The 14275-nt window shown below is 38.5% G+C and overlaps 1 protein-coding gene across 1 annotated transcript in view; it reads left to right on the plus strand.

Moving 5' to 3' along the window:
- pcnx2 (pecanex 2) overlaps positions 1–14275 on the plus strand; it is a 149816-nt gene that overhangs the window by 128354 nt on the left and 7187 nt on the right. The window contains exons 28-31 of the mRNA XM_041252858.1: positions 1988–2091; positions 2938–3082; positions 9655–9885; positions 11921–12195. Of these exons, the coding sequence (XP_041108792.1) occupies positions 1988–2091; positions 2938–3082; positions 9655–9885; positions 11921–12195 (755 nt within the window). The remainder of the gene's footprint in view (positions 1–1987; positions 2092–2937; positions 3083–9654; positions 9886–11920; positions 12196–14275) is intronic.

Here is a 14275-nt window from a genome sequence, read left to right on the forward strand (position 1 = left end):
CTGTGAGTCCCTACATTCAATTAGGGACTTGGATGAACCCTAACCAGAAGTGTTCATTGAGTAAAAAAAAATATATATATTCAAAGTAAACATAGTATCAAAAAAGTATTCAACCTAATTATACTATTTAATACATTTGTATTTGGTATTTAGTTTGACCACCTTTGGACCGAATTTGTGCTCCACAAGCATTCCCACTTTCATCACTTCACAAGATCTTATCTCAGAAAGACCCCATCTTGCTTATACAGTTTGCTACTTAGCAAAATTAATCCTCTTCCTCCTGTTCTTCAGACTAATGAACATTTTCTTCTTTGTATCTCTGCCATTCAGTCCAGATTCAGTCAGCCTGTATCCGTCTATTCCTTCTTCACTATCTTTCAGGCCCTTAGCCAGGGGTGCTAGAACTAGGGGTGTGGGGGAGGTGTGGCAGCACCCCTGGCTTTGTATGGCTTCCAGCATATACAGGGGTTAGTTTTGTTCAATGGCATTCAGCGTCCCCACTTTAAAAATTGTTCCAGGGCCACTGCCCTTAGCCACCTCTTCTGCAGTCCACATCACAAAACCACTACTTGAATGGCAAGGAGTTTTGAGGTCAGGACTGGGGAAACTCATCACACATGACTGGAGCCGGTGTCGCTGTCCCTCCTTTTTCATGACCACTAATTCATGAGCATCAAAAAAATAAGGAGACAGCCTCTACCAACAGATGCTAAATTATGTGGAACCCATTAGCCAATAAATTAAACAGAAGGTGCAGCTGTTTATACAAGGAATTGAATATCTGCAAATAAATCTGAATTACCCCGATAAGGAGAGAATGAAAAGATTCTCCCACCAGTGCTTCCAGTATGCAACGGCTGTTTACCAAATTTAGTGCGTTTGCAACAATCTGGCAACTTCGTTTATTTTCAGCGGATTTAGGAGCATGGAGTCAGTGCCAAAAGCAAGAAAACAGATGTAAACATTAACTTGACAGGCTTAAAACATAGTTCAAGCATACAATAATAATTAAATGTATTTGTAACTTTTAAAGTATAAAAAAGTTGTGAGGGTAACTGTATTACCTTTCACGTTATTTTTCTGCATTGTTTGTCACTGCAGTAATGCAAGTATGTTTGTAGTTCAAGACTTACCATTACTTTTGAGTGTACTTTTAAAGATAAAAACATAAAGTATCAGAGAAAATTATCCATTTTATGTAGGGATAATTATACGTAACATGTTTTTGTACTACATGAATTCATTAAGGTGTCCTTATTGTTTACATTTTAATTATTTCAGCTATTTAAAAAAATTATAGAAACTCAAAAGAATACAATCAATTGATCAATGCTATTATATCTATCAGTATGTTTGGATGCGTAACTTTTACTTTATATGGATTCGATGTTTGGGTCAGAAAATGTGTAGGTTGCTAGAAGATGTATTTTGAAGGTCAGAAATGTCCTCATGTTTATTGCATTTATTAAAATATTTACATTATTATTAGTCATCACTGGAATATTTCTATAGAAACATGTAGCTTTGCCATTGTCAGGCTTTAAAAACAACAAAAAAGTGTCCCGCCCAAACAGTGGCTTTAACACATGATAACCGTGCGAGGGAAAAGGTGTTGTAAAACCTAGAGTGGTAACCATAGCCACCTGTAAAAATGACTAAGTATGACACGTCTGCTCCACAAAAAAAAAAAAAAAAAACAATTGCGATGTGCAGTTTAGTTAACCTGTCCTGCATCATCTGCACACGAGAGGATGTTGTCTGTTGTCTAGAAACTGGTTTGTCACAGGTTATTACTACAATGTTGCCCTGGCAGGTGTCACATGCTGAAGATCAGTTCACTATAGAAGGCCATCTTCTAAATTGAAATACTACAGCTTATAATTTGATCAAACAGGAAGTTAAACTAATGCCAACAAAGGACTGTAAATTCAAAGAAAAAAAGAGAGGCATTTCCACATTTAATCCTATTAATTAAATCCTGCAGCCTGTGGACAGCGACGAGGACTCTCCTTTAGTAACTTTATGCTTTGCCCTCTGTGTTCTTGGAAGAAGATCCCTAGGGACAGCCTCTCATAACATGTCCAACAGGTAAATCTTAAGAATGATACTGGATCTATATGAATGTTTAATGTTATACAGTACTTCATATTATATATTAATGTCAATGTTGCACATAAATACTTAACATGGGATATATGCATCTGTGTCAGGTATGTCATTCCCAAAGGGCCTGGGAACCTCTAGTTGTAAAAGTTATCAAACCTGCCCATCTGTTAATTTTTTGCTTTTTAACAGCCTATATATTCAAAGACATTCTTTCAGATTGCACAGGTGACTGCTGGCAATTTGAAATCTAAACAAGTCTAACATATCCTACCAGTTTCAAAGACAGTAATCACCTAGGAAACTGTGGATGTAGTGGATGTAGTCATTTGATGTGGATGTAACCACCAGGAGTAGATCTCAATACTGAAACAAACAGAATACAGTCCTTAACTAAATGTTAATTAGTTTTCAGAATTACTACAAGTTTTAAAGCTTTCTAACCATTTCAACAATAGCTGTGGTAAAAGCAAAGCACAGTGAAATCATATTAAAGCAGAAGTAGGCAGGATAAATCACAGATTGTAAATGTGGTATACGCATGGTCAAATTATTTTCAAGTGCAAAAATCAAGGAGCAAAGCTTTTACAGGAAAGGTAATAATAAAGATCACCGAACAGTTTAAGATCTTCAGACTCTCATCGTTTCAAGCCTATTTGTCACTTCTGAAGCTCAGCACCCATTACACTGTGCAAAGGATATTTTCTAAGTAGTTGTAGGGTGTGTGCTTGATCAGGTCTCACTTTGTTATAATTGGTTGTTTCATAAGAAGTCAGTTTGACACATGCTGCATATTTTAAAAACATTTTTAAACCCCACGCTTTCTTGCAGCTTGGAATCGTTTATGTACGGGTTCAACGCACTGTTCAAAGGAGATTTCCGCATAGCAGCAAGAGATGAGTGGGTGTTTACAGACATGGACCTCCTGCAGAAGGTTGTTGTCCCAGGTGTGAGGATGAGCTTAAAGCTCCACCAGGTGTGTATACAATATATCACATTGCATGTGGTTGTATTTTCTATTTCTCCCAATAAGCATCAAAACGGCAATTTGGTACAGAAGTGAAAGAAAACACATAGCATGCCGTAGGACATAGCCTACAAAAGTGATTTTTTGAAGTGGTTATAAATGTCATTTAAATATCAGTTTTTTACATTTCCCTTACTATTCTATGATATTTGTGTTTTTTTAAATTAACTAACTAGGTGTACTGTGTGAGGTGGTCACTTCAGTCAATGGTAAGGGAGCTTAAGCATGGGAGTTGCCACACAATAGACTATGGAATGCATACAGCCCAGAGAAGTTAGCTGTTAGTTCTCTGATAAACCTTTGCTTCGACTCATTTCACAGATAGGGGCATGATAATGGGTGTCTGTTCGGGTTAGTCACGGCACTTTTAACCACTTGCATCTTATGAAGTCTGAAGCAACTTGTGACTGCTTGTGGAAGACTACAGATGCAGATCGTTTGTAATAGAAATAGACATATACAGTGCCTATAGAAAGTCTACACCCCCTTTCAAATTGTTCATTTTTGTTGCCTTATAGTCTGGAATGAAAATACATTAAAATAGTTTTTTTTTTCATCTACACATCCCACCCCACAACTTCCAAGTGAAAAAAATATTCTAGAAATTTGTAGAAAATTAATTAAAGATAAAAACTGAAATAGCTTGGTTGGATAAGTGTCCACCCCCCTTGTAATAGCAATCCTAAATTAGCTCAGTTGTAACCAGTTGCCTTCAAAATCACACATCAAGTTAAGTGGCTTCCACCTGTGTTAAATTGCAGTGATTGCTGGGTAGTGCATTTCAAAGCAAAGACTCAACCATGAGCACCAAGGAGCTTTCAAAAGAACTCCGGGACAAAGTTGTTGAAAGGCACATATCAGGGGATGGGTATAACAAAATATCAAAGGCGTTGAATATCCCTTGGAGCACGGTCAAGACGATTATTAAGAAGTGGAAAGTGTATGCACCAAGACCCTTTTCAGATCAGACCGTCCCTTCAAACTGGTTGACCGAGCAGGAAGGAAACTTATCAGAGGGCCTACCAAGAGTTTGCAAGAACTTCAGACTTCTATGGCCAAGACTGGTCAAAGTGTGCATGTGACAACAATATCCCAAGCACTTCACAAATCTGGCCCGTATTTTACTCAAGAAAGCCCACCTTGAATCCCATTTGCAATTTGCAAAAAAACTCTTTCTGTAGCCATGTGGCAAAAAGTTGTGTGTTCTGATGAAACTAAAATGGAATTTTTTGGCCTAAATTCAAAGCATTATGTTTGGCACAAACCCAACACAAAGAACACCATCCCTACTGTGAAGCATGGTGGTGGCAGCATCATGTTATGGGGATGTTTCTCATCACTAGGGACTGGGGCACTTGTCAGGATAGAAGGGAAAATGAATGGAGCAAAATACAGAAAACTCCTTGAGGAAAGCCTGCTTCCCTCTGCAAGAAAGCTGAAACTGGGACAGAAGTTCACCTTTCAGCATGACAACGACCCAAAGCACACAACCAAATCTACACTGGAGTGGCTAAGGAACAAAAAGGTAAATATCCTTGCGTGGACCAGTCGAAGCCCCGACCTAAATCCAATCGAAAATTTGTGGCATAACTTGACAGTTTTGTAAAGATCAATGGTCAAATATTGTCAAATCTAGGTGTGCAAAGTTGGTAGAGACCTATCCCAACAGATTCACAGCTGTGATTGCTGCCAAAGTTACTTCCAAAAACTATTAACTCAGGGGGGTGGAGACTTATCAAATTATGATCTTTCAGTTTTGTATTTTTAATATATAATCTGTTTCTCAATAAAAACATTTTTCCCCTTAACAGTGTGGAGTATGGTGTGTAGATAAGTGGAAAAAAATCCTCATTTAAATGCATGAAAGTCTGAAGCACTGACACAACAAAATGGGAAACAAGTTCAAGGGGGTGTAGACTTTCTATAGGCACTGTATAATAGAAATAGATTTTTTTTTCTTTATTAATTAATTAAGGCAAATATTATGCAAATATAAGAAGAAAAAAAAAACATTCATAAAACAATGACACACCCCTGTTGCGATGCAAGAAAGTTAGTCTTATTCCCTGTGACAGGGCAGAAGAAAAGCCCTGCATGTAAATAAGGGACAAGGCAAAGCCCTGCTAAAAATATTTTGTTTTGGTTTTAGAATGGGTGAAGTTATAAATGTAATTAGATGTATTGTGTGGGGTTGAAAACACAGGTGATTGTATTGTAAAACAAATATATTGTATTTAAATGTATGGTATGGGATTATTTACTGGGGAAATATTGTTTGTTTAAATGTGGTCTGACAGATGGGATGTTAGCAGCTTGTCTCTGCCAGACAGCCCGTGAGACTACGTGGTTGGCAGCGAATTAATTAACAGTTGCTGTCGACCACACAAATATTAAAAATCATGCAGAATGTGACCATCTCCAGGTTGATTGATTAATTTATTGCTAAACTGGAGATAGTCACTTGTACAAAAATCAGTAACTTTTGCTGGTCACTGTGGGTGTTTGAGAGAAGGAATGAGAGTGAGACAGGAGAAGGATCTGAAACAAAAGTAAAAAGAAAAGAAAGCAATTGCTTCTCGTGCTGGGAAGCTCCAGCACAGTACTTGTTTTGGGTGGAGGGAGATATTTGCCATTCCCCACTCAACTGCCCCCTCCCAAAACAGAAGTGCCCAAGACCACTGCCTTCTGCAGCGCTTGAGAGGGAGGTGAGCAAGAGGACATGGCCGAGAGAACCCCAGGAACCCCAATGGATACAGGCAGAGTACTATACTACTGAGCGAGAGGACGAGGAGTGGTGCACAAACTGCGTGTGTTATGACCGAGGGAGAGCCGCACCAGTCTCCAATGACCGATTGAGAGCTGTACCTACCTTCAGTGACCAGGGGAGAGTCGCACCAGTCTCCAGCGACCGATTGAGAGCTGTACCAACCTCCAGTGACCGGGGAGAGTCGCACCTGTCTCCAGCAACCGAGGGAGAGCTGCAAGCCTAGGACTGCGGAGCCTGCACCGCCTCGGCTGCAAAGCCTGCATTGCCTAGGGCTCCAAAGCCAGATGCCAGTTTACCATCGCCCAAGGATGGCAGTTCACTATCGCCCAGGGAGGCCAGTTCACCATTGCCTGGGGAGGCCAGTGCACCATTGCCCGGGGAGGCCAGTGCACCATTGCCCGGGGAGGCCAGCGCTCTATCGCCCAGAGAGGGCTGCTCGTCACCGCCCGGGGATGCCTGCTCGTCACCTCCCGGGAATGTCTGCTCGTCATCGCACAGGGATTTGTGGTGTCCACCAGACCACCTCCACCCGTAGCAGTTTCACTGCCGAATTACACAGCGCCTCTGTCGGAGTGACCCACACTGAGGGCAGCATTACCACTGCCAGCACCACCATCACTGCCAGAGTGTCCCGCGCTGAGAACCAACACCACGTCTGGAGCCTCTGCTACCGCCGGAGTATCCCACGCTGAGGGCAGCATTAATGCTGCCCAAGTTACCGCCACTTCCAGAGTGCACCGCATCGGTGCATGTTCTGCCTTTTCTGGGGGAGCCAGCCTTGCCGCTGTCAGCATTTATGCTACCAGTGTTGTGCAGGGGTTAAATTGGTGCGTAACAGTCCGCCTCTTCAGGATTCCATTCCCCTTGCACGGGCCACGACCTTTCCACCTCTTTTAAAATCTAAATTTAACCACTAGATATGTGACAGGGCAGAAGAAAAGACTGTCATGTAAATAGGGGCAGGGCAAAGCCCTGCTAAAATATATATACTGTTTTGGTTTTTGAAGAGGTGAATAGATGTATTGTGTGGGGTTGAAAACACAGGTGATATTGTAAAATAAATATATTTTATTTAAATGTATGGTTTGGGATTCATTTTAAAGTTATCTTGCAGAGGCGATGTTAGCAGCTCATCTCTGCTGTAGCTGTCGACCACGCAGATATTAAAAACTTGTGCAGAATGTGACCATCTCCAGGTTGAGTGATTGATTAATTTATTGCTAATGTGGAGATGGTCACCTGTATACAAAGCAGCAGCTTTTGGTGGTCAGTGTGGGTGTTTGAGAGGAAGAGCTAGAGTGAAACGAGAGAAAGATCTAAAACAAAATTGCTTCTCGTGCTGGGAAGCTCTAACACAGTACTTGTTTTGTGTGGAGGGAGATATTTGTGTTTGTGAGTTGATTTTGTTTCAACCTTTCATTTTGGCTCAGTGAGCTGTGTCTTTTTTGTAAAACTGTTTGGTTTATTTTTGTTCAAACCTTTTGTTTAATAGATACGCTTGCACCAGCACTTTTACCCGTAGTACCTGCCTGTGTGTCTGTCAGCTTCCTGGTCTGGTCACCACTCGAGCCAACCTGTCACATTCCTCTTAAGGTTCTTTTAATGCAAGTGAAGCACTGCTTGTTATGGCATGAAATAAATTGTTGTTGTTATTTATAGATCACTATGAAGTCAAAATGGCAAACAAAATGACTGAATATGGAGAAACAGACTTTCCCATTTTCAAAAACACAGAACAGTAATGCATTAGTAAATAATAATAATGGCTTGTCAGATGACACCAAGTTAAAAGAATGTCATATTGGATGTGTTCATATTTTATATTTTGCCCAATATGCATCAAGATTAGAATTTGGTAAGAAACTGTTATGTGAAAGTACCTTCAGATGTAATTGAAATAGCTTCTTTTTACATTCCCATTACTGTTTTATGGTGTTTGCAATTGTTTTTAGTGCTTCTGCATTCTGTTGCTAAAATATTTTCTCTAAATCTGCCTTGTCCTGGCTTTGAGCTAGATTTGAGCTTGTCAGCAGAATCCTAAATGCCAGACACTTTACAGCCTTTCTCAATCCTTTAAAATCATGTGACAGTGTGAACCCTACCAGTCCCATCTACTCTACATGTATATCCCCCAACAACATATTTCATAATTTCAAGTTTTGCATCTAGTCAGCTGCATGTCCAAAGATTCAACTTTCTACAGCATTCTTTAGCACAATTTATTGCATGTCTTGTGACATGGGAGTACTGTATACAGTCTAGCAGTCTATCTGTCCCACTTAAATGGTTTATACCCTGTATCTAGAGAACCACTCATCCAATTGTGGTGAAACTGGATAAGGACATTCTTTAGCACAGCTATCGTAATCTGGAGGTAACTGAGGCTGTCTGTGTGTCATACATAAACGTTTACATCAGCTAGCTTTTGCTAAAATTAGGGAAGATAAATAAATGCAAGATTACTGGAGATTGGGCTCTTGTTTTATCCCACTCATACTGCTTGCTCACTAAATATCAGGGGTTAAATGATGAATGTATTGTATTCTGACAGAAGTGTGTTTTGTGAAGCATTACCAAAAGCTCTGCAAAGCAACTTGTAATTCACCAAATGATTCTGAATGATGAATTAATATCATCCACAGTAATTTATGGCTCATATACCTTTATTTTAAACTATATGATTCATCATTATTATCATTTATATACTATTACCCATCATATAAATTAGAAATTAGAAATGGCCAGGGGTTAATCCACCTTGGAACATTCAGATAGAATCTCATACTTTGGAAAAGAAAAGAAAACAAAAACCAAAACCATTGAATGGTTAATGCATATGCAATTGAAAGGCTTTTAATGTTTAATATAGAAGTAATGGTCTTTGTTCACCAGTTTCTAATAACAATAAAATCCTGATTAGAGGAAATATTCTTGGTCACCCACATCTCTGGCTCTTTTCTTTCCAACTTGGTAAACTACCAGATAGCAGTGACCTCTAAATAAGGTACAACCATTTAAAGGCCAGCTTGGTTGCCTGATATATGTGTTGACTTTTGGGCATTCTGAAGTTTAAAGCACCTCTATGGCCTCAATAGAGCTACAAAACTGTACCTCAGTACATCAGGTACCATTAACCAGTTCCCCTGCAGCACTCTGCCCCTAATAGATTTATGAAATACTGCATTTGCTCTTTGTGGTATTTCTTAGTCTTAGAGCAAAAACTACATTTCTGAAGGGAAAACTTTAATGCATGAGCGCCCAGTGTTTAACTGAAAAACATAACAGCAGCTTTATGACACAAGTGTAACTTTTGATTAATCTAAACACTGTTCATAACTGGCTAATGTTTTACTTATGCATAATATGCTTGGGGTTATAATGATTAACATGCAAATAAATGCAAAGCAATAAAATTCTCAGACTTATGAATGTGACTCTAGAAGTTTGCTATCCAGTGGCGCTTCTAGTCTATTCATGGATGTTTCACTACATTTGTTGTGTAATCTTCTTTGTAGTGGACCTCAGTGAGTAAAATATACCTGCATCATTGGAATACCTCACTAATGTTCACAAGGACCTTTCAAAAGTGGGTCAGTCTAGAGAACAGGCCTCAACTTCCCTCATAGGTTGTCACTCCAAGTCAGGAAAGACCACTTACCTTCAAGAATTATTTAAACACAAAGCTGTCATGGCTGCCCATGGCATGCCTACACTGTATTAATACTCTTATGAAAAGTGTCTTTTTTACATTTAGGACCATTTCACTTGTCTGGAGGAGACTGAGGAGCCTGCAGTCCTATATGAGGCAATCAGTAACTATGAGAAGACGCTAGTCATTTGTCATGAAGGGGATCCCGCCTGGCGCAGGGCTGTGCTATCTAACAGCGAGAACCTCCTCACTCTCCGGCACATGGTGGATGATGGGACAGATGAATACAAAATCATCATGCTTTATAAGCGCCATCTCAGCTTCAAAGTTATCAAGGTACTGTAGTTATTTTTTATTATTTAAATAATAATCACATTTGTATAATATATAAACCTTTTCTTGATATCGCGCTGAAGAAAAAACACTAGGTTTACATATTATAATAAACTCTTACAACTACTTGATCTAAAAAGTTCACATATCGCGTTATGCAGAGTGAATGATTTACTGAATCTACTCAAAACAATCTAATTTAAGCATACAATTACACAACAATACATTCAGAAAATCAAACAAAACAAAATAGTCAATATTACACTAAAACAACATTATGATAAACAAAGGTATTAGGCAACAATGTATTCTTAATAAAATGGTAATTTAACCTTAGTCTATACTGAAGTTATAACAAAGCATGCACAGATCACACCAAACCCATGTGTTTTTACTATCTCAAATGACCTTGTAAACCCAGCTATAATTTAGCTATGTTTAATAAAAATAAGAATTATACTTAGATTGATTTCAATGAGACAGTCAGGGGTCTTGGTGAACGGCACATCCTTTCGTTGTTTTCATCTCGCGCCAGGGACCAAACAATCTTAGATTATGCTTTTGACAAAAAATATTACTCAGAGACGTGTTTTTATACTGTTTGACAAAGGAATACTTGTGGTTTCCCGCAGAGCATCCTTATTGGTTAGACTGTGTTTGGGGGATTGGCCAAGAGATTGGGAAGCGTGGGAGCTTTTGTTATATTTTGAGTTGTAAATAGGGGCATTCTATATTAGTTACAGATTACAGATTACACATTTGATTTGAACTTTATTTTTACTCTTAGCAACCAGATGTTTTTGGTAAAACTAATTAATAATGCATCTATGCATGTGTTATAAAGGAGGTTAGAGACAATATTAATAATAAGGCTGTAATTATATTAAGGGTTTCTGGTGACATAAATATAAATCAAATATAAGTCATATAAATCACGGTAGTGGTAGAGTGATTTATCAATGTCATGAGAAACCCAAGATAAAATTATAGCCGTATATGTACAGTTGGGTGTACTTATATGTAGGGGTCTTACACCACTGGTGTGTATCATAAGACTGAGAAGAAGAAGAAGAAGAAGAAGAAGAAGAAGAAGAAGAAGAAGAAGAAGAAGAAGAAGAAGAAGAAGAAGAAGTTGTTGTTGTTGAAGAAGGAGTTGAAGAAGTTTACAGCGTTACCACTGACACATCACAACTTTGGTATCATCCTACCTATGGCTCATTCTATTATAGCTTTCCTTGTGCTATCATTACCCCTCAATACAGAACCCTTGTTTTGCCATTGTAATTATAATGCATTGACATTGACGATCATTGAGCATGTGAAATAGATCTCTTGTTCGTTATATATGGTAATAAAGATATACATGTGCAGGATTGAAAAGAGTTTCGCTTACACTCTACTGCCCAACCCATTTGTAGCGTATCAATACTTGTCCAGTTAACAGTGGACCACAGGCAAGAATAAATGTGTTGGCTAGGAAAGGGATGAGAGGGGGAAGCTGCCTTGCTAGCAAGCAGCACAGATGATTAGGCAAGGAGACTGTGGGAAGGCATTGTGGAATCTCATTTGTTAAATTATGTTTGCTTTGTAGATGTGGGGGATGCTGGAATGCATAGTTGAACCTTTGTTCCTTGGGCAGAGCAGGGCTGCTGCAACTTGTTGCTGGTGCTTCCTGATGAAAACATTGCAAGTGGACACCAATAAACAAAATAGCAATCTTGACTTTGGAAATAAAAGAGTTGTCAACAGGCAGAGACATTATTGATGGTGATCTTCTTGAGTCAGCACAGTGCTACCTATTGATTAGTGTATTAGTGTCTAGAATAAGTTATCAAAGTACAAACCCATTGCAATGCTACCTTCCATCTGTGCTATGGCTTTATATTGAAATATATCAATCTAAATGTTGCATCTGTATTCACTACACTTGAGATTTTACCATGGTATATATACTGCAGTAAACTGGAAGTTGGTTACAGTAGAAGCAAAAGACCAAATATACAAACTACTTATTCATTTATTTTTATTTTCTTTAAAGATTAACAAAGAATGTGTCAGAGGACTGTGGGCAGGGCAACAGCAGGAGTTGGTGTTCTTCCGCAACCGAAACCCTGAAAGGGGCAGCATCCAGAACTCCAAACAAGTCTTGAGGAACATGATCAATTCCTCCTGCGATCAGCCTCTGGGCTATCCGATGTATGTGTCCCCTTTGATCACATCCTACATGGGAACCCACAAACAGCTCCCAACCATCTGGGGTGGACCTATCAGTTTAGACAGCATAAAAACCTGGCTCCTTTCCAAATGGTTAAGGTGAGTGTCTGATTTTATGTCTGCATGCTCAATAAGAACTATTATCCCTATATATTGCTCTGTCACATATATATTTGTTAGAAACTAAATAAAGTAGGCCTATTACATGGCTATGTTTTCCAAAAGAGCTATACAATGTGCAGCACATTATAGCAGGGGCTTGTCAGAGTATTTGTATGGCAGACTACAACTGCAATGAGGAAATCAAGGATCATGCATCTTTTGAGAAGACAGCTATTATTGTGGATGAAGCTGCTGGTAATTGACTGTGTACTGACTAATGCTTTTCAGATGTATAGTAGCAATTTCACATACACAGCTAGTTAGCAAGCTCTGGCAAATTAAACAGCACACAGTGGATTTACATCAAATACTGAGGTTTTCCTGTGACATTTATAAGAATATATAGTAAACACAATTAACTAAAAATGTTTTAATAAAAAAAAAAAAAAAAGGTTTAAAGGGCCCAGCCAGTGTAATTTATGAATTTAATACTCCGTTGAGGCTCCATTCAAACAATATCTCTAAAAGAGATATTAGATGGTTGTTCTTCAAAAATGTAGTACTAGAGGCGCAAAACAATTACATCCCTAAAGTAGACAAATCTAAATGTAAAACTAAATTGCCAAAATGGTTTAATAGATCAATTAAAAAAAATATTCAGCGAAAAAAGGCACTTTACAGAGCATTAACAAAGGACCAAAAAGAAAGTACACAGAAAGAGTACACGGAACTGCAAACGCAAGTCAAAAAGGAAGTTAGAAAGGCCAAGAGAGAAATAGAAATGAACATTGCTAAGGGGGCTAAAACCAATTCCAAAATGTTTTTCCAATATTACAACAGCAAGAGAACATTCAAAGAGGAGGTTAAATGTTTGAGAGATACAAATGGCAAAATCGTAGATGAAGAAAAAAAAATAGCAAATATATTAAATGATTACTTTTCACAAGTTTTTACAAAGGAAGATACGGACAACATGCCCCATATGTCATCCAGTTCCTATCCAGTTTTAAATAACTTTAGCATAACTGAGGCAGAAGTGTTAAAGGGACTAGGCGCTCTTAAAATAAACAAATCCCCTGGGCCGGATGAGATCCTCCCAATAGTACTCAAAGAAATGAAAGAAGTTATTTACAAACCTCTAACCAAGATCATGCAGCAGTCTCTTGACACAGGGGTGGTACCGACAGACTGGAAAATTGCAAACGTAATACCAATCTACAAAAAGGGAAACAAAACTGAACCAGGTAACTACAGACCAGTAAGCCTGACTTCTATTATATGCAAACTTATGGAAACTATAATAAGATCCAAAATGGAAAATTACCTATATGGTAACAGGGTCCTGGGAGACAGTCAACATGGTTTTAGGAAAGGGAGATCGTGTCTAACTAACTTGCTTGATTTTTTTGAGGATGCAACATCGATAATGGATAATTGCAAAGCATATGACATGGTTTATTTAGATTTCCAGAAAGCTTTTGACAAAGTCCCGCACAAAAGATTAATTCTCAAACTGAATGCAGTTGGGATTCAAGTAAACACATGTACATGGATTAGGGATTAGAGTGGTTAACATGTAGAAAACAGAAAGTACTGATTAGAGGAAAAACCTCAGAATGGAGTGTGGTAACCAGTGGTGTACCACAGGGATCAGTATTAGGTCCTCTGCTATTCCTAATCTACATTAATGATTTAGATTCTGGTATAGTAAACAAACTTGTTAAATTTGCAGACGACACATAAATAGGAGGAGTGGCAAACACTGTTGCAGCAGCAAAGGTCATTCAAAATGATCTAGACAAGATTCAGAACTGGGCAGACACATGGCAAATGACATTTAATAGAGAAAAGTGTAAGGTACTGCACACAGGAAATAAAAATGTACATTATAAATATCATATGGGAGATACTGAAATTGAAGAAGGAATCTATGAAAAAGACCTAGGAGTTTTTGTTGACTCAGAAATGTGGGGAAGCTATAAAAAAGGCTAACAAGATGCTCGGATACATTGTGAAAAGTGTTGAATTTAAATCAAGGGAAGTAATGTTAAAACTGTACAATGCACTAGTAAGACCT

This window comes from Polyodon spathula, chromosome 6, assembly GCF_017654505.1.
Source record: "Polyodon spathula isolate WHYD16114869_AA chromosome 6, ASM1765450v1, whole genome shotgun sequence".
NCBI lineage: Eukaryota > Metazoa > Chordata > Actinopteri > Acipenseriformes > Polyodontidae > Polyodon > Polyodon spathula.